The 21,463-nt window shown below is 37.0% G+C and overlaps 3 protein-coding genes across 4 annotated transcripts; 1 reads left to right on the forward strand and 2 right to left on the reverse strand.

Annotated features, from left to right (window-relative positions):
• The first annotated feature begins 33 nt into the window (after positions 1-33).
• LOC105674976 (uncharacterized) lies at positions 34-4,202 on the forward strand. The gene is made up of 3 exons (XM_012371700.2): positions 34-451; positions 777-1,741; positions 2,087-4,202. Exons 2-3 carry the CDS (start codon positions 1,598-1,600, stop codon positions 2,279-2,281), a joined length of 339 nt encoding a protein of 112 aa, XP_012227123.1. The 5' UTR covers positions 34-451; positions 777-1,597; the 3' UTR covers positions 2,282-4,202.
• Positions 4,203-4,732: 530 nt separating this feature from the next.
• Positions 4,733-16,190, reverse strand: htk (hat-trick). 2 transcript variants are annotated; one of them, XM_067351007.1, is made up of 7 exons: positions 15,637-16,190; positions 13,429-13,859; positions 13,102-13,347; positions 12,816-13,020; positions 8,049-12,729; positions 7,766-7,906; positions 4,733-7,459 (listed from the first exon to the last, which is right to left on the reverse strand). In XM_067351007.1, the coding sequence occupies exons 1-7, from the start codon at positions 15,640-15,642 to the stop codon at positions 7,416-7,418; spliced, it is 5,754 nt and encodes a 1,917-aa protein (XP_067207108.1). In that variant the 5' UTR covers positions 15,643-16,190; the 3' UTR covers positions 4,733-7,415. The 2 variants fall into 2 exon arrangements, with proteins under 2 accessions (XP_067207108.1, XP_012227124.2); XM_012371701.2 differs by having other exon boundaries at positions 13,420-13,859; positions 15,637-16,187.
• Positions 16,191-19,047: 2,857 nt separating this feature from the next.
• On the reverse strand, positions 19,048-20,979 carry LOC136998427 (uncharacterized). Its single transcript, XM_067351021.1, has 3 exons — positions 20,715-20,979; positions 20,044-20,546; positions 19,048-19,797 (listed from the first exon to the last, which is right to left on the reverse strand). Exons 1-3 carry the CDS (start codon positions 20,771-20,773, stop codon positions 19,499-19,501), a joined length of 861 nt encoding a protein of 286 aa, XP_067207122.1. The 5' UTR covers positions 20,774-20,979; the 3' UTR covers positions 19,048-19,498.
• Between the last annotated feature and the right edge of the window lie 484 nt (positions 20,980-21,463).

Below are 21,463 nucleotides of genomic sequence, written 5' to 3' on the forward strand. Positions count from 1 at the left end.
CTGATCGTCGCCATATTGAATTACGACGGTGCGCGCAGGATTTAAAAATCCTTTTTTTACTTCGTCGGAAGTGATCGCGATCACGCTGTATGTCGGATCGCACTCCTTTCGCGACGACGTGGAACCGAACAAATAAATGTATACTATTACTATTACTGTAATAATACATTAAGAGCGCTATTCTTTCCATACATGTAAAATTGAAATGTCGCGTCATGTCAATTAACAAATATATCTGTACGATTTGTTGTAAATCACATATTAATTACAAAGTTACTTAATCGAAGCCGCAAATTGCCATGTGGAAAATTGGAAAATATTAATTTTTACTGAAATTTATCAAATAACTTAACCATAGGAGCAATGTCTCTGCAAAAAAATTTATTTTTTATAAATTACTCAGCAAAGCATTACTCAGCATTAAACTGCTCCTTTGCAGTAAATGATTTCGGTAAGCCATTACAAGCTAATTTACATTGATTGTTTTCATATAAGTGTACCAAATATTATATATTTATATTAAATTTATAAGTAGCAAACAATGAATGTAGTGCAAATAACAAATGCAACATAACTAGACATATATTTCTAACAAACTGGCATAATCTAATGATGTACAAGTATAAATATAATGCAAATTGAATACAAACAAAGCATGTGATGTAAATTAAAAAATATTGCTATAGCTGCTGTTTTTCGTAGTGAAAGGATTATGTTTTGTGGGTTATGTTGGACGTACTTCTTTATTTCGTTATCTTTCTCGTATTGTTTTTCAGCGGACGGGAGTATCAAGTAAGGCTGAGCACATCTACCGATAAGAATCTCGTAGTATATCGTGTAGAACAATGGAAGAGCATCAAGTTTTATTTCTTTATTCTCCTTGTAATAATACGAAAAAAAAGTATATCAATTTACTGCGTTATTCGTTTGAGCAATACATTCCGATGTATGAAATATATAAAATATAGAAGTCATCATGAAGAAAATGATGACCGAGATAAAAAAGAATTCATGTTCATTGGTGATATGACAGATGCGACAGCTGATTTCTTCGTATCCCTATCAAGGCTGCTTTCCGATCAACTTTCGGTCACGATCGTCAGGCTCGTGTGAACGTGCGTGCCTCGCCAGACGTGTTTCACGTTCACATTTCCAGTGTTATAACAATTATGAAATTTTAAATTTTACGTGACTGTCGTCGAATTGAAAATGTGTGACGGTACATAGGTATAATAATAACAATAATAATAACAATAATTCTAATAACAGCGCCTGTAACGCAGCCTGCGGCAAGTGGATCGAGAGAGCGGCGTGTACGGCACTGAACGTGGCATCGCTCGCGAGTGCGCTGGTGTTCGGCGGAGAGTCTGCAATAAACAAACTCTGAAATATCTCTGAGAGAAGAAAGCGTACGTACATATATATATATATATATATATATATATATGTATACATACATATATGTATATACACGTAAATCCACCACGTTTGTTCTGTGAAAAGCGATCACGCTCTTCGGCGATAGTAATTCAGGACGTAGAACGCAGGTGTGTTTCACGAGCAAACAGAGCAGCTTGGTGTTAGAGTAGGCTGAACGATGGGCAGTACAGACAAGGCCGTGATCACGGGGTTCATATGCAGGCTTTGCAGCAAGATGAACCGCTTCGTAATTCATATCTACGGCGAGGAGGGCGAAAGGATGAAGCTCGCCGAGAAGATTAACACCTACCTGCCGATCACGGTAATCTCTTCGTGTAAAATTCTACTTTATTCGTCGAGCACCTTGCTCATTCCATCGATTCCAATCTTTTCGCATTTTAGCACAAAAGTGGTAGAGATGTGTGAAAGAGAATGCAATTTTTTATACATTTTTATGAAATATAAGTTCCCTTGTCCCTTCAACGCTTACTTTATTTCATTTTTTAATGTGTGTCACATATTTGGTGCACCAACTGTCACATTTTATAAGATGCATCTTAACATCATCCTCTCCATGTTTACAAATTATTTCTACAGTCATATATTGTTTATATATCTTGATTTCTGTGAGAAGGCATCGTAATGCAGTCTCGTGCTCATTTTGTAGGTAAATATGAATGATCCGCTGCCAAAGACTGCATGCTTACACTGCATCGAACGATTAGAGGCGCATCACGAGCTAATGGAACAGATCATGTTCACCAGACGGAGATTGAACACCGACAATAAAGCGGCCGCAGTAGCGTCTTCCTCTGCAACAACTATCGACACATCCCCGACATCCGGTCCACCTCCATGTTGACATGTGCAATGAGAAATAGTAAACCTCTATGCTCAATGCACCATTCGCCAAGATTGGATAATTCCTGTATAATTTCTCATTTTATTTAAGCTAATAGTCAACGAGTGAAATATGTTAAGAGAAGGATAGCGGATAAAGTAAAGTAATGTCAAGCTACACATTTTTTCCATGTAATATAACATCATCACGTAACATTCACATATATTCGTTTCAACAACAAATATTCTTTCACAACGTTAGAACTTTGAAAATTATTCAGTGCCAATGTCCGTTCCTGTTGCGAGGGAACAAGTTGTGAAACATGTTGAAAAATCTTTGGTCGAACAAAAGTATCTTTTTTTACACAATGTCATATGTAGGTAGCGTTTTGTCAATTTGAATATGAAATCATGTAAAGTCACAAATTGAGATAAAACTCAATTGATGTATGGTTATTAATGGGCGAGCTAATTTGTAAGAAAGTGATGTTTTAAATGCAAAATGTTATGGGCGAGCGCAATAATGTTAAAATAATCGATATATATATATATATATATATATATATATATATATATATATATGTATGTATATGTATATATTGAAGTAATCAAATATATGTATATTAGAGATGTATATCGGGTATCTGTTAGCATTCAAAGTATCTTCTTGTAATCTCAATAACCAATTTTGTACGGATCTTCCTGCTCAATTTCTTATGAGCATCAGATAATAATAATCAAAATGTATCAAGTAAGATATAATAATCTGCTGTTATTTTAGAATTATTAAAAAAGTTCTCAACATGTAAGATACACAATAATGTAATAGCATCTTTGTGTTATTACAAACTAAATGCAAAATTTAATTTGTAAACTAAGAAATAACAAAAATGAATGTTGATCAATTACACGCGTTTCGATATATTAAATATAATTTTTATTATTCCAAGTTATTAATAATTATATCAAATTTTCAGTGATATTGAAGACCCCATGAGTAAAGAAAGCGATGAAAATTCAACTAAAATGATGAAATCAAGTTCTCATGATTAAATTATAACAATGTGTAATAATAGATTGTAAAAAAATTGAAAAAATTAAGTCCAACTAAATTTATTTACTAAATTAAAATTTTATATCTCATTATATGTTATATTATATCTGTTATTGATAATTTTGTCACATGTTTCTTTGCTCATATTAATATTTGATCACATAATTTTTTTTGTTATCTCGGATACTCGTTACATCTCTTAGTCATATATTATATGTATTATTTTATGAATTTTACATATTTTTTCTTTAGAAAAATGTTTTATATAATATTCTTTAATTCTAATTATATACACTGTTGTATCTTAAATGCATCAATCTACTGATGTACAAAGATAAATCAATATATATAATATCTAGAAACGATGTGTGTGTGTGTGTGTGTGTGTGTGTGTGTGTAGCGCGTGCGTGTGCGTGTGCGTGCGTGCGTGCGTTTATGTATGTGTATATCGCGTATTGTATAATTTAGCCATAGAAAATTAGAGCGTAAAATTAAAATACGAGAACTAACTTATAATGCGTACAAAGAAATGAGTCATGTATTTTTTTAGTCATTGATTTTCATTACGAAATTTTTTTGTTATCCATTATGTTGATACACAGAACAGGTGATAGATGAGATATTGTATGTTAATATCGTGCGTGTCATTAATGCGTGCATTATGTTAATTAATCCCAAATAATTTATGATTGAGGAAACAGATAGCTCTTATTATTCTAATATAAATAATTGCAAAGTACAATAACATGGATATTTGTATAATTATATTATTCTATATTAACATGAGAGTAGGTTGCGTACGTTTTACACATACTCTTAATCTCTTAATCTGTTCATATTTGTTTGTAAGCCACGATAACAAATAATATATATCAGATTTTAAGTATAACTTGTGAATGATTTCTTTTCTTCTACCTTTCAATACATGTCGACACATCCAAGACTTACGTAAGTTTTATATATATATATATATATATATATGTATAAATAAAAATGTAGGAGCAACCCTGATGGAAATATTTTGCTGAAAGTACTATGAAATCAATGAAAAGTAAAATGAAAGTTTTTGAAAAATTACTGAATATATTTCAAAATAAATCATAATTTTCCGTATGAAAATTTAATGCAATACTATGAAATATAAGGAAAATTAAAATATACTGCTGAAAAGTAATAAAAGAATTTTGAAATAATTAGTATTATGAAATTTACTGAATTAAACTGAAAACTGTTACTTTTTAATGAAAAATTGCTGAAATATTTATAAAATTAATTAATGGGGTCAATTGAGAGAAATTTTCAAATACATTTCAGCAAAATTTCGTTATATTTTCAGAAAAATATTTCCATCAGGGAATAGTTGATTTCTCTTGTTAAGATGGGATTTATTTCTTAACGATAGTCATTGACAGTTAAATGTTATGCGAAACAATATTACTTATTGTGTTCACTATATGTACTATTTCATATGTAATATTGTATGATTTACAGGAAGAATAATTGTTTTCAGAAGATGATGAGGATGCATTTATTACGCCTCTAATATTAGCGTGCACATAATAATGCACATTGTTATTAATAAATATATTGAGTAAATTTTTTCCAAATTGCGCAATTGTTTGCTATGTTTATTGCTCCAAATGATAATTCGGACTATCAAAATTATATAGGATCTTGTTTTATAATTTGATATGTTTGAAAAATATTCTTATGTCTGAAATATATTCTTGTATTGTATTTATAAAATAAAATCGGCCAATTATACAATAATAAATGATCGTTAATTGTATCAAATTATTACTATATAGTCTGCATAATTGTCCATTTATAACTTGTTTATTTTTTGTAAAATTTTTAAGCAACGTTGGACTAGAATTTGTATAATATATATCATAATAAACTAAATAATTTAATTAAATTATAACAAATTATTATAAATTATTACATCACGCCCGAATGTATAAATATATTCTGAAAAAGTGTAAATTGAATAATTCTTTTGCTTTCTTTTTTCGTAATATTAGATTTATGTAATTCTTTTAAAAATATTTTTTTTTTGGAAATTAATATATCTCTTTTGTTTGAATTTATTTTCATTAGCATAAACATTTTTACTTACAGTTTTTTTCCACTCACAGTTAAATTGCAAGAATGTCAAAATGCATCCTCTCTAGTCTTCTCAAGACAAGTATACGCGAATGCTACTGTAATATTTTTGAAACCATTATACAGTAAATTGCGCAGCTACGTCAGAGTGTGCAATAAACTATTAAAATCTGACTTGTATCTATAATACACGCAATGTAAAATTATGTACAATGTCGAGGAACCCAATTTCCTTCATTTTCCTGTATATATTCATGCGTAATTGCGTTCTCGCACCGTAAAGCACATTCACGTATTGACTTTTTATATAAAAAATATATGATTTTTATATATATATATATATATATATATATATATGTATAATTTTATTTTCCTTTTTTTAGCCAGCTTTGTATTTTGTTATAAATTTATTTTCATATAGCGACATTTGATTCACATTTTTGCAATGTGTTCCTTAAAATTAAGCTTCCATCCATTTTACATTTTCCTAATTTTTTAAGACTTGGAGCATTCTTCGACATATCGAAATACAAATATAAATGCATCTCTGACAAGTGACATACGATACTGATGAGTATATATTATAATAACTATTAAATGAAGAAATAAAGCGCGCACGATAGCAGCAAAATATAACTTAGCAATCAATAAACTGATGGTATTGTTGAGCTGAATTCACGATGAATTGTCGCACAGACGTGAGAAACGGAACACAAAAAGAATAAAGAACAATACCGTCTTACATTCTTATCGAGAGCGACATATCCATTTACACGTGGCAGATATGTGAATACACACATGCACGCGCGCGCGCGCGCGCGCCCCCGTTTTTAAATAATAGCATCTTATATGCGCGAGACTATATACATAAATTAAAAGTAGCAATTTAATTTTTTGGTTCTTTATTTAGCAATCGCGCTCTCTATGTCACATGCGTATTAATGTACAAACGCTTCTTCGCTTACATTCCATCGTACAAATAAACATTGCCATATATAATATTAAGCTTGCAATCTCCAAAATTGCAAGAAATTGTGACACCACACACACACATACACTCACACACAAGCGCGCACGTGTATAGATAGAATATTCTCTATGAAAAATATATATATATATATATTTAATAGAGAATATTTTTTTTCTCTATAATGTACATACACACGCGCAATGGTGCAGTATGCCAATACTTCATCGCTCCACTAATGCCTAATATTTACACTTTTTCTACATTATAAAGGCGCAATATTCGTACGATGCCGTTATGTGATTACTGGTATTCTTCTTACGCCTTTTGTCTTTTTAACGCTTGTGAAAACAGCTCAACCGCAGCTGGTATACCTTGTATTCGAGACACAAAAATAAAATAACCAGCTTAGATAATTATTTGTTCCCAACATGTCTTTACAATAACGGATTCTCCTAATAACACTTTACCAGCCTTTTTTGTAATGAAGAAAAAGAGAAAAACAAATGATGAAAAATGATTAATTCGATAATTTGTACTTTACATTTAAGCGGGTAAAGTAACAAATCGGGTATACAAATTTTTAACAATTAGATTATTGATCTTGACGAAACAATTTATATATATATATAAATGTATTAGCTTGATTAAAGTATATCTCTTACATACTTATGGCTATATCTACAATTTATTAATATAAAGAAAGAGTGCAAAGCATAGATGTCACCTAAACAATATTTTATAGGTAAAAATTGTCATGAAGTTTGCCGTGATTGCATGATGCCCGTGTTAACGATGCTATTTTAATATTTTTGTACACTGGCGACTAAAAATGTCAAACGTGAAGATGCTAAATTGTCAGACGCGAGAGTTCTGATGCACAAATACCTGACGATGCGTACGCTCCAAATTGCCTGAAATGGATGTAATTTCATTTATCAAAGCATTCTTGATCGCCAGTGTATACCGAATACGAAAAAGTCCCATTTAGTACTCGAAGAAGGAATAATGATTCTTCAGCACTGTCTATCACGAACAAGCTTGCTGCATTTCTGCTTTAGCTGCTTTCATTGCTGTAAACAAAACATTTTTATATTAATATTCTACGCAACTAATTCATTGATTGTAAAAGTATTACGTAAAATATATACAATCTATAATATATTTCATTTTTCATATTAGCACATGCATTTTCTGAAATAAGTGTAACTATGTGTGTGCATAAATTTAATAAAATAATCATATTTAATAATTAGCAGAAAATGAGCAATTATAATTGCTAATAATTATTATAGTTAATATTATATATTACTTGCACAAAGTAAAAATGTGAAATTAATAACGGGAGACATCAGGCGACACATGGATCAAACGCTTACCATCTCGTTCTCGCCTTCGTAACTTTTTCCGACGTCTTTCTATAGCAGCGAGCTCAACCTTCACGGCATTGTAAGTCTTTCGCAAGTCGCTCAATTTCTGCTGCAGTACTGCTATCCTCTGACTACCGTCCAGTTCGGGATCTGTGAAGATTTAATATAATGATAAGGAGATAACACACTTGTAAAACTCATCGGGCGAGAGTGAGGATTCCGATTTCATGTTTAATATAATGTATTTTGTCACAGCAAATGTACGAACAAATGAGAGATATATTCAACGTACCTAATTCGACGTAAAAATTATACTTGGTCGGCCTCGGCGATCTCGACGAGTAGGCATTGAGATCAGCGACGCTGGTGATGACGTTCGCTTGAGTCGTCGGCGCGGCGTTTATATTGCAAAGATTCGAGCCCTCGCTGGTGTCGTCGCTGTCGCTTCCGACGCCGTATCTACCGTGCCTACCGTTTTGCTGCCTACCAGCCTTCTTCGGTATGGCACCACTACCGCTACCGCACTCCGAGTGCTTTCTGTTTCTCTTGCGCTTCTTAGGCGACTGCATGTCGTCGATCGAGCGTTTAGCGGGCGGCTTGAGAATCCTGTCCGCCAGATTGCTCTCCGAGTTGGGCAGAGTGTCGTCTTCGCTGAAGCCCGGGCCCTTGCCGGCGCTGTCGTTGTCCGCCTCCGAGCTGTCGCGGTTGAGCTTGACGTTGTCCTCGGAAGTAGGCGACGAGCCACCGGTCCTTTCTTCTCTAGGCGAGCCCGAAATGTTGGAAATGCTCGAATCGGGCGTGGTCGGCGGTGTGTTGTCCATTACCGGTGCAGCCTCGTTGCTCTCTCGTCGTTGCAGCGGCATTAGAGCAGCCGGCGCAACGACGTGCTGATGCTGTTGCTGTTGCTGTTGCTGCTGCTGCGGGCGCATGTTCAAGGGTGCGTTCTGTTGCACCGGCAAAGAAACCGGTATCGACGTCTCGACGGTCTTCGGCAACGCCATGCTGAGGGTACTAGCGACGGTACTGCTGCTCGTCGTACTTTGACCGGAAGTGGTCGCACTTGCGAACGGCATCTCCATCAGCACTATACTGCTCTCCGAGGCCTCATTCTTCGGCGGGCTGTGCGAAGGGCCGATATTGGCTTGCTCGATACTCTCAGGCGGTGGTGCCGGAGAGCCAGGAATCTCCTCTTCGCACAATAGCGAATTCATCGTTTCACCCTCTTCGTCTGTTTTCGAAACTGGTGTTACGTCAGCCTTAAACTCCGTGCATTCTTGCTGCTGCTGCTGCTGAACACTCTGCAAAGTTTTCGACACTTGTGTCCTTGCATATCTCTCCTGCGTGTCCTGCAGGCGATCCAATTCCGCTCTTAACTTTGCGTCGAAATTGGACGTCGGCGGTTTAACGTCCTGCGGTTCCTCGTTGTCTATCACAAGCCTCTGCTCTGAATCGCTGCTGTCCGTGGAGTCGATGATGTCCTGATTGACTTGTTTCTTACGATTTTCAATTCTATCTTTCTCGCTCTGATCGATCGCTTTATACTCCTCTTCAGATTTTTTACCACTTTCGCTCTCTGCGCTCTTCCTACAGCTCTCGCGACAGCTTTCGTCTTTCACGACCTCGTGCAACTTGCCGGTCTTTTGCTCGGCGACGGTCTTGGTCTCCGAAAACTTCTTCAATTCCGCCTCCTTTTTCGGCTTCAATTGCTGCAGCTCTTCTTCTTTATGTTTAATCGCCACGCGTATAATCTCTCTACGCTGATCCTCTTCCTTAATCGCGATTTCGTCGTGCTCGCGCTTCACGTCGTCCACTTCGACTGCGAGAACACTGCGATCCGCGTCTTTGCTTCTCTGTTGCAGAACAGCGTCAAATTTCTTCGTCTCTTTGATCACTTTGCGCACAATATTGTCGGACACGTCCTCGTCCAAAGTCCTCTTCGTATCTTTAGACTTGTTGCGGAACGCCATCGCGGCGGCGGACAGCTTCTCCTCTATCGTGGACGTTGCCGGCAGTCTCGCGCTTATCGGTGCCGGTGGGATCACGATTGGCGACGGCACCGGAGCGATATCGAGTAACTTGGTGTCCAGTATTCTCAGTTCCGACTGCGATTGCCCGACTGCGACAGGCACCGACTTCACTTGGTTCTGTTTGTGATCCAGAGTATTGGTCGATTTGTTTCCGCTACTCGTACTGGCCGCCGATGCCTCTTCTCTCGCGCATTCAACCGCGACGCTCGCTTCACTCTTGTTCGTCGTCTCCGCCGTGCCCGTCAGCTCGCCACTGTGAAACTGAATCTCCTGCTGGTACGACGTGAACGCGTGCTCCTGCTCCGCCTCCGATACCTCGGTCTCCGAGATTATCAGACGGTCCTCCGAATCATCTCGCGTACCTTCGTCGTCCGCTGACGGTAAATCGCTGAACAAGAGATTCAAGCCGCTTGATGTCTTGTTGGTAGTCTCTTCTGCAACGGACACAGGTTTCAATTGATTGTTGAACGACGGGGATTCGCACAATTTATCGAAAGCCTCCTCGCACGCAACAGACGGCGCGGTTTGCAAGGATTTACTGAATGGAGCTACCGCCGTCGCTTCGTTCGCGTCGTCGGATCGCTTGCTGAACAACTTTCGCGGCTTCTTCCGACCGTCGTTCTCCGGCGGCTCCGATTTCGTCTCCTTCGCTATCGGCGCCGACACCAGCGCCGCTCTCTGCTTCTTCTTCGGACTCTTAGGCTCCTCCTCAAACATTCTCTTCTTCAACTTGTCTTTTTCATTAGTGTCTCTCTTATTTCTCACCTCGAACTCGAACGGTTCCGGTTCCTTAAACTCATATATGTCCTCTGTACTTTCGACCTTCGTCTCAATGACAGTCTCCACTTTTGGAGGTTCCACGGTCTTTTCCAACTTGGGTGACGCTACAATCGCGGCCGTGCTTTCCTTATCGTCCGGCTTGGTGTCAGCCTTGAACTCAGGCTCCACACTAACCAACTCCAACTTCACCGCTTTGTCGAAACCTTTCAGCTCGGATCGTATCTGGTTGAGATCGAAGTCTCGACCTTTCGGTTGTTCCTCTTGGTCGCTATCGGGTTCGGACTTGATGCCTTGGGATTTCCCAGGCGTCCTTCTCAAACGTCTACCTTTACGCGGCTCATCCAAATTGTCCTTATCGTCGTCGCCGTCGCTCACGTCCTCCGCTTTAATTCTCTCTTCCGCTCTGCTTCGCGCCTCCTTCCGTTTTCTCTCCTCGGTGCCTCTCAATCTTGTCTTCGCTTGATCGGCTTCGGTTTGCTCGGCGATATCGGACTCGTAGTCCTCGCTGTCCTCGGTTTCCGACGCAACGGATATATCTGTATGCCCTGACGTTCTCCTGGTACGCCTACGATGTTCCACACCCGACAATTCTGCGTTTCTGGTTGTCCTGGTTTGCCGATTGTTCGCAGGCGTGGCAGGACTCTTGGTTCTGGAACTGGAACTGGCAATGGACAGTGGCGTGGTGGATCTAGTCGGTTGCGTCGTTTCCTTGTCTTTCTCCTTTTCTTCCTTCTTAATGTCTTTCGCGGATATCGACGTCGACTGACCGCCGCTGGTGGAAGTAGGGGCGACGCTCTGCGCTCGGCGACGGCTTTGCGACGCATGAGCGCTCGAATTAGAAGCACTTTTCGATTTATTATTGTTGACGTTGTTGGACGAGTTCGTGCTGGGAGTCTGAGGCCGAGGAGTGGCCTTGACACGCTTCACTCTGCCTTGAGTCTGCGTGAAATTCTGCGCGATCCTGGAAGCTTTAATCCACTCGTCGTATCTGTTATTCCAGCCTGTGTAGTGCACGAGATACATTGGTTCCGGGCCTTCTTTCTCTATTTCAATGACCTTCGCTTCGTAAGTGACTTTGGATTCGTGTGTCGGGCCGTAATACACCTTCAATTTATCGCCGCACTCCACAGGACCTTTGTAGCACGGAGCGGTCTCCGTAAGCTGTTCGTCCGCGCGCGATTTCTCCGTCTCGTGCTCCTTGCGTTTTCTCCCTCGTTTCTTCAGTTCCTCATCCGTTAAGCGTCTTTGCTTGGACACCGTTTTCTTTTCCGCTTCTCTGGACGGTGTTCGAGTTTCCCTTCCTTCGGAAGCACTCTTGTTCCTCACGGTGTCATCTTTCGCTTTGGATCTCGTCTTCGTAGCCTCTTCCTCCTTAAGTTTATCGTCTTTCTTCTCTTGCTTCTTGATCTCCACTTTCTTCTTCTCAACCGCCTTCTTCTTCGTGTCTTCTTTACTCTTTGACTTTCCTCGATTGGACGACGCGGTTGCAGTGCCGCTAGAAGCAACAGCTAATGTGGAATTTTGTGTGGTTGGTTTTTGTGGTTTCTCGTTATTAGACAACGGTTCAACATCTCCTTCTATATTTACATCGCTCTCTTGCCCGCTACCATTTCCTTCATTTTCTTCTTTCTTTTTCACTTTCACACTTTCCTCCTCTTTCACCTGATCCTTCTTAATCTCCTTCTTCTCTTTCTTCTCTTCTTCCGCAACGACTTTCTTCTCCTCCTCATCCTTCTCGTTTTTTACTTGTGCCGGTGCTTGCGGCGGAATAGGAGTATTTCTGTCTTTGTCGCGGATCAAACTTCTCCCAGGACGTTGTTTACGCGTGCTACCTCGCGGATGATTCACCATGGTGCAGCCTAACTTTCTATAAAAATCCTCAAAGGAGTGTAAGAATTTCTTATAAGCTTGCTTTACAAGATTGTGCATAGGTCCCGAATTTTGCATCGAGAAATTAAGTCGCCGTGTTATGATTTTCCATTGATTCTGGTTCGTGACACGATTGTAGCCGCCTAATTTATAGACCGCCCGAAAAAGCCTGTACAAATCTATATCTTCGGATCCGATCATCGGGCAGACATTTATTGGTGTTCCACGGTCATCCATAAATTTATACAACTGAGCCACAAAATGATCTTTTTCCTCACGCGGCTCATCGTCCGAACTCTGTAAGAAGAAAACCGTAGTTATCTGTGTAATAATTGTGTGCAACGAAAAATGGAAAAAAGCATAAAGTGAGCAAAAGATCTTACATCAGAATCAAGTTCTCCATCGGAATCGCTATTTCCGCTAGAAACAGAGTGCCCGAAAAGAGAATCTTTGTCCCAGTGAGGTGGCAATTCATTTTTCTCCAAGAATAAAAGTGCCTTCTCTACCGCAACCTTCAGAGTACTGTTCTCCACTTTATTAACCAAGTCTTTTGTGAATTCCGTGGCTTCCTTCTTAGGTACTGTGTAACTGGCAAAAACAATATACATATAAATATACATGTCTACAATAATATAGTAACGACTGATTGAACAAGGATTGTTCACTTACTATCTCGCATCCTTAAACGAGCGTACCAAGTAGTCGTCCCTCACTCGTATTCTTACTGTGTCTTGAGCGGTAGGAGCAACCACCAATCCCGGAAACCAATTATCCTTCTTCTTCTTATCGCCAAGTTCCACGCAGACGACTCTGCCGATCTCCGGTTCAGTTTCCATCCCCTCCTTTGTACCACCGCTGGAAGCGGAATCACGAGTGCCCCGTGGCGGACTGTCCTCATCTTCGCTGCTCTCATCCCTTATAAAAATTTTGCAGCTAGCGTTAGACAGTTTTAAAGTCTTTATGAAGAGATCTGTGTACCGCACTTACTGTGCTTGCCTTGATCGTCTGCCCCTTCTGCCCCCAATTACAGGGTTTCCAAAGTGTTCCGGATGAGTCAAGGGGAGTTGGTCCAACGTTTCACTCTCCGCGAAATGCCGTCCGCTCTTCAGACAAAGCGCGCTTCTCCTTAACGTTGTGATATCCCCATCGTCAAACACTACAGTATACTGACTGCAGTCCTGAATCTTGTTAATCGTAGCTTCCACAAACTCCTTCCGATCCGCATGTCTAGCTTCGACGGACGCGCCCACTCTTAAAGTCCCTTTTATCTGATCATCGGCGACCGTAGCGGTTCCCAAACCTTGTGGTTTGTACGTTACGCGACACTTTACCGATCGCACCACTTTACGAATCTTTGCTTCGCAAAAGGCACCCTTATATTTAGCACTAACTTCCGTCCCTACCGATAGGGACGGTGGATCGTCTCCCTGTAATAAAAAAATTGACATCATACAATGCTCAATAACATAATTATAATGATTCTATATAAAATATTGTAATAAAAGTTTAAATAGGTTTAAGAAGCACCAATTCAAATAATTACAAATAATTCAAAATACATACAAGTATCTATTGCTTTTGTATATATAACTTTGTTCTCTTTAATTTTAATAAATATGTATTAGTTTGCATACACTAGATTTCAACTTAAACTATGGAACATATGATTGTTAAATATAAAAAAACTTGTTTTTTCTAAAATAAAGTTTTATCTATATATATATATATCATAATAGTTTATAGTTTATATTTAGTTTACAGAAGCATTGATTTTGTCTACAGAATAACAAGATAATATTAATAACAATCCAAGATATACAAAACAGTAACAAGTTTTGTTTCATATAAAGTAGCTAAATAAATCATATAAGAACCAAACAGAGGAAAAAATAGTACCAAGCAAATAATAATTATAAAAATAAAACAATTTTTTGTCTCCTGCTTTGCTGGAATACTAGTTATTATAGCAGAGAGAATATTTTATATTGAAATAAAGAAATCTCCAATTTATTATATATGTAACATTAATTAATGTAATGTGATATTTTATATTATTTTGTCTTCCTAAAATAAAACAAATATATTCTCATAATATAGGAATATAACTGAACCATATCAATATTAAAATAGATTGTTTCAAAAGTCATGGGATATCCTTTTACAAATTTTGTTGCAACAATAAGTATATGATGCCATAAAATCAATATAATTTTTTTATACTTTCTTTGAATTGCTTTACTAATTTATCTATAATCTAGTACACACACATGTTGATCCAATTACTTTAATTCAAAAGGTTCAATGGATTTTGAAATTAAAGAGACTGAAAATACAAAGACTTTTTAAATAATCTGATATATATAATTGTACACATGCCCATCTGAATTCTACTTTAGATCTGTTTACATAAGCTCTTATATTTTATTGCCCTGTTTATTTCAATAGTAATAAGACACGCAAATGTCATACCTGCAAATAGTAGCTAAAGTAGAGAAATAAAATAAATTTATCCATCCATCTGTCCATTAAATTTACAATAAAATGTATTCTTTCCAATCACTATTTTACATTTGTTTCGCTTAAAACAAAATAAACAGCATCCTTGTGCTTTAGAAAGTCACGGAAAAAGAAGGGTGTAAGTTTAAAAAGTATAGTTCAAAATTAGAAGAGAGCTGAATGTGCGAGCAGTTTGGCAGCCACGGTCGTTTCAGTGACGCTCCAGGCTTCTCATGCAGACGCCTTTCGCGCGCATAGAAAGCGTGAATGTTTGTCGCGAACGTCGGTATTTTCGATGTATTAGTGTGAGAAAGAGGGGAAAGGGGAGCAGAGAGTAGTTCTCCGACTTTTCAGAATTGCCGGACCTTGCCTGTGCGAAGCCGTTTTGAGCCCGGCAAGAGATCCCAGATACGAATATCATACCTGGACTCGTCTCCGCGAGGTAGAAAAAGAGAAAGAAAGAGGGAAGGGGAGGAGAAGAGACGCAAGGAGAAACACAGAAAAAGCGCGGATGCGTTAGCACAGTACGTATGTCATAACGGACTCTACGGAAGAAATACGAGAGAGCACGAAGGACAAATGTGCACTTACGCACACAAACGTATACGAGTACAAGCAGCAGCAGCTGCCGCGGTTTCTTCGTTGTTGCCGCCGCAGCTGCTGCTTATACATCGTGTACTGCGTTTCTCCTTCCGCCTGTTTACTCACCAGCATTTTCTCTAGGGCTCCACGATGCGTACGTGCACGATTAGATTAAATGCACTCGTGAAACATTACTCAAGCGAATATACGCCGTTTACGCGACATTTGCACATCCTCAATATTCCGGCGGAACGATACTCCGATCGCGAAATGATTCGCGCGCAGGCGGAACGCTACGGCGCGCACTGACCCCCTTCGAGAGAGTGACACTCCTCACGGCACTCGATAGCACGAATGCGTATGAGCTTCTGTCCCCTGCCCATTTCCACCCTGACGAGATTTATCAGCCGACTCGGCCGCTCTCATTGGACAACGCGATTTGTGCGCAGTCACGAAACGAGTACGCGAAAATTCTCACGCCCGGAACTCGAAAACTTCGTGCCGCAATGTGACTGGTCGCGTAATTATTGCAGATTTCAAATAGCAAATCGTGTTCGGGAAATAAAAAGCAATTTTTGCAAAAACTAAATATACACCGCACGGGGAAACTCGATGCCGAAATGAGAGTCCAATTTGCGTCTCTTCGTAGGAATTTATCGCGCATACAACGAACGTCTGGCGCTTCAACCTCGGATTTTTGTACGCATGTGCGCCCCCACCACTTTTGTATGTATGTACGTATAAATGCGTATTATCGGAGACAAGAACTATTAAGGGTCGACAAGAGTGGCGGCCCGAGTCTAAACGGTCTGGACTAGAGACTCTCTAATAAGAGACTGGCCAACTTGACAGTTGCAACCATGTTTCAGCAAAATTCTGCGAGAGAGACAGACTAGGAGATTCTCTAGTGTATATATTCCTGTCTCTCTCGCAGAATTTTGCTGAAACATGGTTGCAACTGTCAAGTTGGCCAGTCTCTTACATAGAACTTATACTACTGGAAGAGGAATAGCCCATTCAACGCATAAGAAAAATCTGAAGGAGCCGAACGAGAGAGAAAGATATATATGTGCGAAAGAGAAAGGTATATTCATCCTTTTGGTCGTAATGCGCATGTCAAAAAGCTATATAAAGCGCTCGCTTCAAATTGTTCAGAAAATCATGCAATAAAAAAATCTGAAAATTTTAAAATTGCCTGACTGCAACTCGAACTATGTTTGTAATTGTAAATAATCTCGAAATTATTAAATAAATCACTTTATATTAAAGTACAATAGTGAAGTTTTTATAACTTATAATTAAAATAATAATGCAGTTTATTTACTTGAATTAAAATATTATTAAATATTGTTATTAACCAATTGTTATCAAATAATTATATTATGAAATAGTAAAAGAAAACAATAAATAAATGTATTTAATTAAAATAAATATATATTTTGAAATTAATAATCATTCGATTCATTTTGCAAAGATTACATATGTTTAAAATGTATCATTTTCGAGTATTTGTGCCTAATGTATTCATATTGATTTCGGTGTGTTATACATTTCCCTTCATGAAATAATCTAATTTTTATATACATTTCTGCAATGCTTTTAACTAATTCTGTCTTGTGATTATCTAAAAATTCTTGTTCTGATATGTGTTCCAACATTACGGATTGGTTAAAAACTTTTTCAATGATTTTATTGTACGTTGTGTTGATTAATTTTTGTTTAACATTATTTGTTCCAAAAATAATACTTTTGTTTTCCCTAATCGTTTGTTCTGCTGCAAGTGCAACTTTAATAACATCTTCCGAAGGAATAACTAATCCTCCTCTGCTTTTTAATTCAATTAACTTCGGTGTTATTGTTGATGTTAAAAAAGTTGCACATACATGGCATATATTTTTTTGACGCATTAACTTACGTACTACAAATCCACTGATATACTTGACCACTTCTTCAATATATGGAGAAAGCGTCCACAAAGTAGATAAATAGTCGTGGTCAAATACATCAGCAGATATCGCAATAGAACTATCGTTCAATTCATTGAATAACCCATCTGACGATTTCTTTTTTGCAGAAGATACAAATAGAATCTGTATATCATTAATGAGACAATTTCCGGATTCGGATGCCGATATTTCATGCCTAAGTAGCAATCGTTTATAGCTCCATTCTAACTGTTGGGCATTCGGGTTATTATTAAATCCTCCTCTGCTTCGAAGGGCGCTGAAAAATGTCTCTAAGTGATCCTGATTTAATTTATATGTTAACAAATATTTCATGTTTAAATTTTTCAATAATTGAAACAATTCAAAAATATTTGTTAAACATATAATGAAACCAAGGAATCCTGTTTTGCGATTGCTTTCGACAATCGGCAGATTTTGTGAATCTTTAAGATTTTTAATGTAAGCTATAATGTTATTAGCATACCCTTGCAACTCGTTGAAGTTATTAGTTGTGAGAGCAACGTTAAATTTATTTTTCTTCGAAAATTGAGACCTGACATTTAATAAGTCAAATGCATTATTGAACATTGTACAAAACAATGCTGTCTCTTCGGGAGATTTGAAAGTCTGTGGAGCACATTCCTTTGCGAATCGAAGACCGCAACTAACGCTCTCACTAAGTGTTTGTGCTGCCAGTTTAACATTCATTTTGTTATGGGCATACATGATATGTTTTTTAGTTAGTTTTGTACCAGCCCTTAATCCCTCTTCATCTTGCATCTTTTGTAATTGCACAATATACTCCCAAAATATATTTTGACTGTTGCTTTGTAAAATTAATTTATCTCCCAATGTGTTTCTTACTAACTTAATCATATGACAAGGATCGAAAAAACAAAATACTTTTTTATTATTAGCGGGATTTCTAAAATAAGGTTTAAATTGTGGACCTATCTGAAAATTAGCACCCAAACTATTGCACATGCTAATGTTAACAGTTGCTCCATCAAACGTTAAAGAATGTACTCGAACTCCTGTTTCCTCGATTAATTGCAAGCATTTTTCTAATAAGCTACCTCTTTCTTTACCATTCAACGAATCAATTAAAAAGTATCCAAGAGGAATTTTCCAATGTCCGTTTAAAGCTACAGCCATAAAAAAAAGAGCATTCTTCGCCTGCGGTGGATTGTCCATATCAGTGTTGTTATTGACGCCTAAATCAACACACCCATAAAAACGATTGCCGTCATATGTAATTTGTTGACGAATCGCTATCTCGTCAACTACCAAATTACAAATAATAGGATCTTCATTCATTCTTGTTTTATACTTGAGTGCGGTGAAGACTTCATCCGTAAAACCTGGACGACCATTTATGACTGCATACCATTTGCGAATCGTTGAAGTTTCAGGTAAAAGATTATGAAAAGTTTTCCTTACATAATTGTATGCTTTCGAGGAATAAAAATTTAAAGTTAGCGCAAACGCTCTCAATTCTGCAGAGTACTTTTTTTTCATAGCTTTTCTTCGTTTCAACATTCCTTGCATAACTTCGGGCATCTGGGCCTTTATAAATAAAATACATATAACATATATTAGATTTACATGTATTTAAAATACTTTCTTTTATTAGTTTTCAAATTTCATATACACACAATGTGTTTTGTATATGATACATAGATACATTGTACATAGTAAACATGTAGCGCATAGAGAATTAAGTACAACAATTCAGTATAAAAATAACCCAGCAAACACCAAGTTACAGTTATATAATTGTTAGTTGTAACTTGGTGTTTGCTGGAAATATATAAAAAAGTACTAATAATAAAAATACATTTAAAAATGTCGAAGTGTATATAGTTGTGTATATAATCAACTATATAAAAATGTAATATAACTATATAAAAATTGTAAAAAAATTATTTGTACAAATTACATATATACAGAATTTTAGATACAAGTATATCTATTTTTGTACTTTAGATACAAGTATATTTTTCTTGGAATTTACAAATAAACAACCCAATGTAAAAAAGTATCTAATAATTAATTTTATCGAAACTTACTAATAAACTATCTGCAGCTCCATCTGACACTAAATTTTTCTGTTTTAACATTTTTATTAGGTCTTTCATATGCAATATACGTTTTCTGTATCTTCTATTTGCTTGCTGCAATACCTCAATTTTTCTTCGCTGTACAATATTTGATTTGGCTAAATTTAATGCCCGCTTAGCTCTTCTTGGTGTAGCGAGATGTGGTGACTGAATGTCTCCAACGAATCGAGGCTCAACATATTTTGGCGGGGTTTTGAGAACATTTATTACAGCAGATGCACCTAATAATCATTACCAATAATTTGAGTTGGATCAAATATCCGATTTCAATATTTTTATTTTATAAAATGCAGAAATATCTAATTTAATTGATACTTAATTCCATTAATGCAGTATTTTAAGCAATAAACTGCAATAAATTATTATAAACTTTCATTTTTCAGTAATTATTACATTGATTTAAATAATATAAAATTATGTTATCATTCTTTAATTTATTGCAATTATTGATTTTCAATGACAATTACCTTCTACAGGTACAGGTAATGTATCTTCATCGCTGTTCGTCATTAACGTTTCATCATGCTCCATAACTAGATCATAGTTATTATCCAATCGAAGTGTTGCATCTCTGTCATTAGTAGTTAATGCATCCTTGTTTTTTACAACAGGATCATTGTTATTATCCGACAATCCAATTGGAATTTCTTTGTTACCGCCCATACTAAATGCATTTTTTACTGCAGGATCGTCGTCAAAATTCAGTTCGAAATTTTTTTCAATGAAGTCTCTGCCAGACTCTTCTTGACTTTTATCCGTTAAAGTCTGATGTTTTGACTTCTTTTTCATTTTTCTTAAGTGGAAGAAAGAAGGAATTGCATTGGGTTTTACTATGCGTTTACCCAATTGTGAAATCAAATCTTCATCCTTAAAATGACTTGAACAAATTGTGCTGACGCTTCTCAAATGATGTTCTTCCATTCCACAAAACTCGAGCCATTTCGTTCTCAACTCAAGATTTTTCGGAAACCTGTAAATTGAAAATATTGTTGAAATCTAAATTAAAAATACAGAGCAAATTTATTAATAATATATTATCTTCAGAAATATAACATAACCTATTTTATTTTTCATATTACAATAATTTGTATGAGATTAAGAGAATATTTACTAATTATTAATTTTATTATACACTTACCCATGATACGAAATTCCTTTTTGACGGCGACTACCGCATAAAATGCAATAATTAACCATTTCTTAAAAACTCAATAAATATTCGATTATAAACGACTAGCGTGAATATTTTGTCTTCGGCTATGTTTATTTACACAGTTCATTTATTCTCGACAGCCAGTTGAGGATCATGCGCAGAAAACAGCAAAGGAAAGAAAAAGGAGAACACTATATCTTCTGTCTCTCTGTTACACCTTCAAATGTTAAGCTGTATTCCCCTTCCAGTAGTATAAGTTCTATGGTCTCTTAAGCCTTGTGTCCACGATACTAGAATTCGGTCCGAGATTTCGGACTGAGGGAAAGTTACTAGAACTCGGATCATGTACACACTGGGCTTGTTCGTTTTAGCTACACTGGGGCTGCTCTGGGTCTGCTCTACACAGGATAATACAGGACAGATAAATAGTTTGTCCTGTATTATCTTGTTTAGAGCAGACCCAGAGCTGCCCCAGTGCAGCTAAAACGAACAAGCCCACTGATAGCGTTTTCGATTATACAGGATTTGAACGACCCAGGGTTGGTTAATGACGTCATTGCAACCTCTCCACCAATGAAAGACTTGCATTTATAGTAAAATAGTGGGCTTGTTTGTTTTAGCTGCACTGGGGCAGCTCTGGGTCTGCTCTAAACAAGATAATACAGGACAAACTATTTATCTGTCCTGTATTATCCTGTGTAGAGCAGACCCAGAGCAGCCCCAGTGTAGCTAAA

Source organism: Linepithema humile, chromosome 3 (genome assembly GCF_040581485.1).
Source record: "Linepithema humile isolate Giens D197 chromosome 3, Lhum_UNIL_v1.0, whole genome shotgun sequence".
Lineage (NCBI taxonomy): Eukaryota > Metazoa > Arthropoda > Insecta > Hymenoptera > Formicidae > Linepithema > Linepithema humile.

Bases quoted from the DNA above. Each gene is read 5' to 3' on its own strand.
- LOC136998427 (XM_067351021.1), bottom strand. From the start codon at position 20,773: ATGGTTAATTATTGCATTTTATGCGGTAGTCGCCGTCAAAAAGGAATT. The intron at 20,547-20,714 runs GTAAGTGTATAA...TTCAATTTACAG, and splicing joins AAAGGAATTTCGTATCATGG to GTTTCCGAAAAATCTTGAGT. The intron at 19,798-20,043 runs GTAATTGTCATT...AATGATTATTAG, and splicing joins ATTACCTGTACCTGTAGAAG to GTGCATCTGCTGTAATAAAT.
- htk (XM_012371701.2), bottom strand. The intron at 12,730-12,815 runs GTAAGATCTTTT...TTCTTCTTACAG, and splicing joins ATGGAGAACTTGATTCTGAT to AGTTCGGACGATGAGCCGCG. The intron at 7,460-7,765 runs GTAAGCGTTTGA...TTTTGTTTACAG, and splicing joins ACGAAGGCGAGAACGAGATG to CAATGAAAGCAGCTAAAGCA.
- LOC105674976 (XM_012371700.2), top strand. From the start codon at position 1,598: ATGGGCAGTACAGACAAGGCCGTGATCACGGGGTTCATATGCAGGCTT. The intron at 1,742-2,086 runs GTAATCTCTTCG...CTCATTTTGTAG, and splicing joins ACACCTACCTGCCGATCACG to GTAAATATGAATGATCCGCT.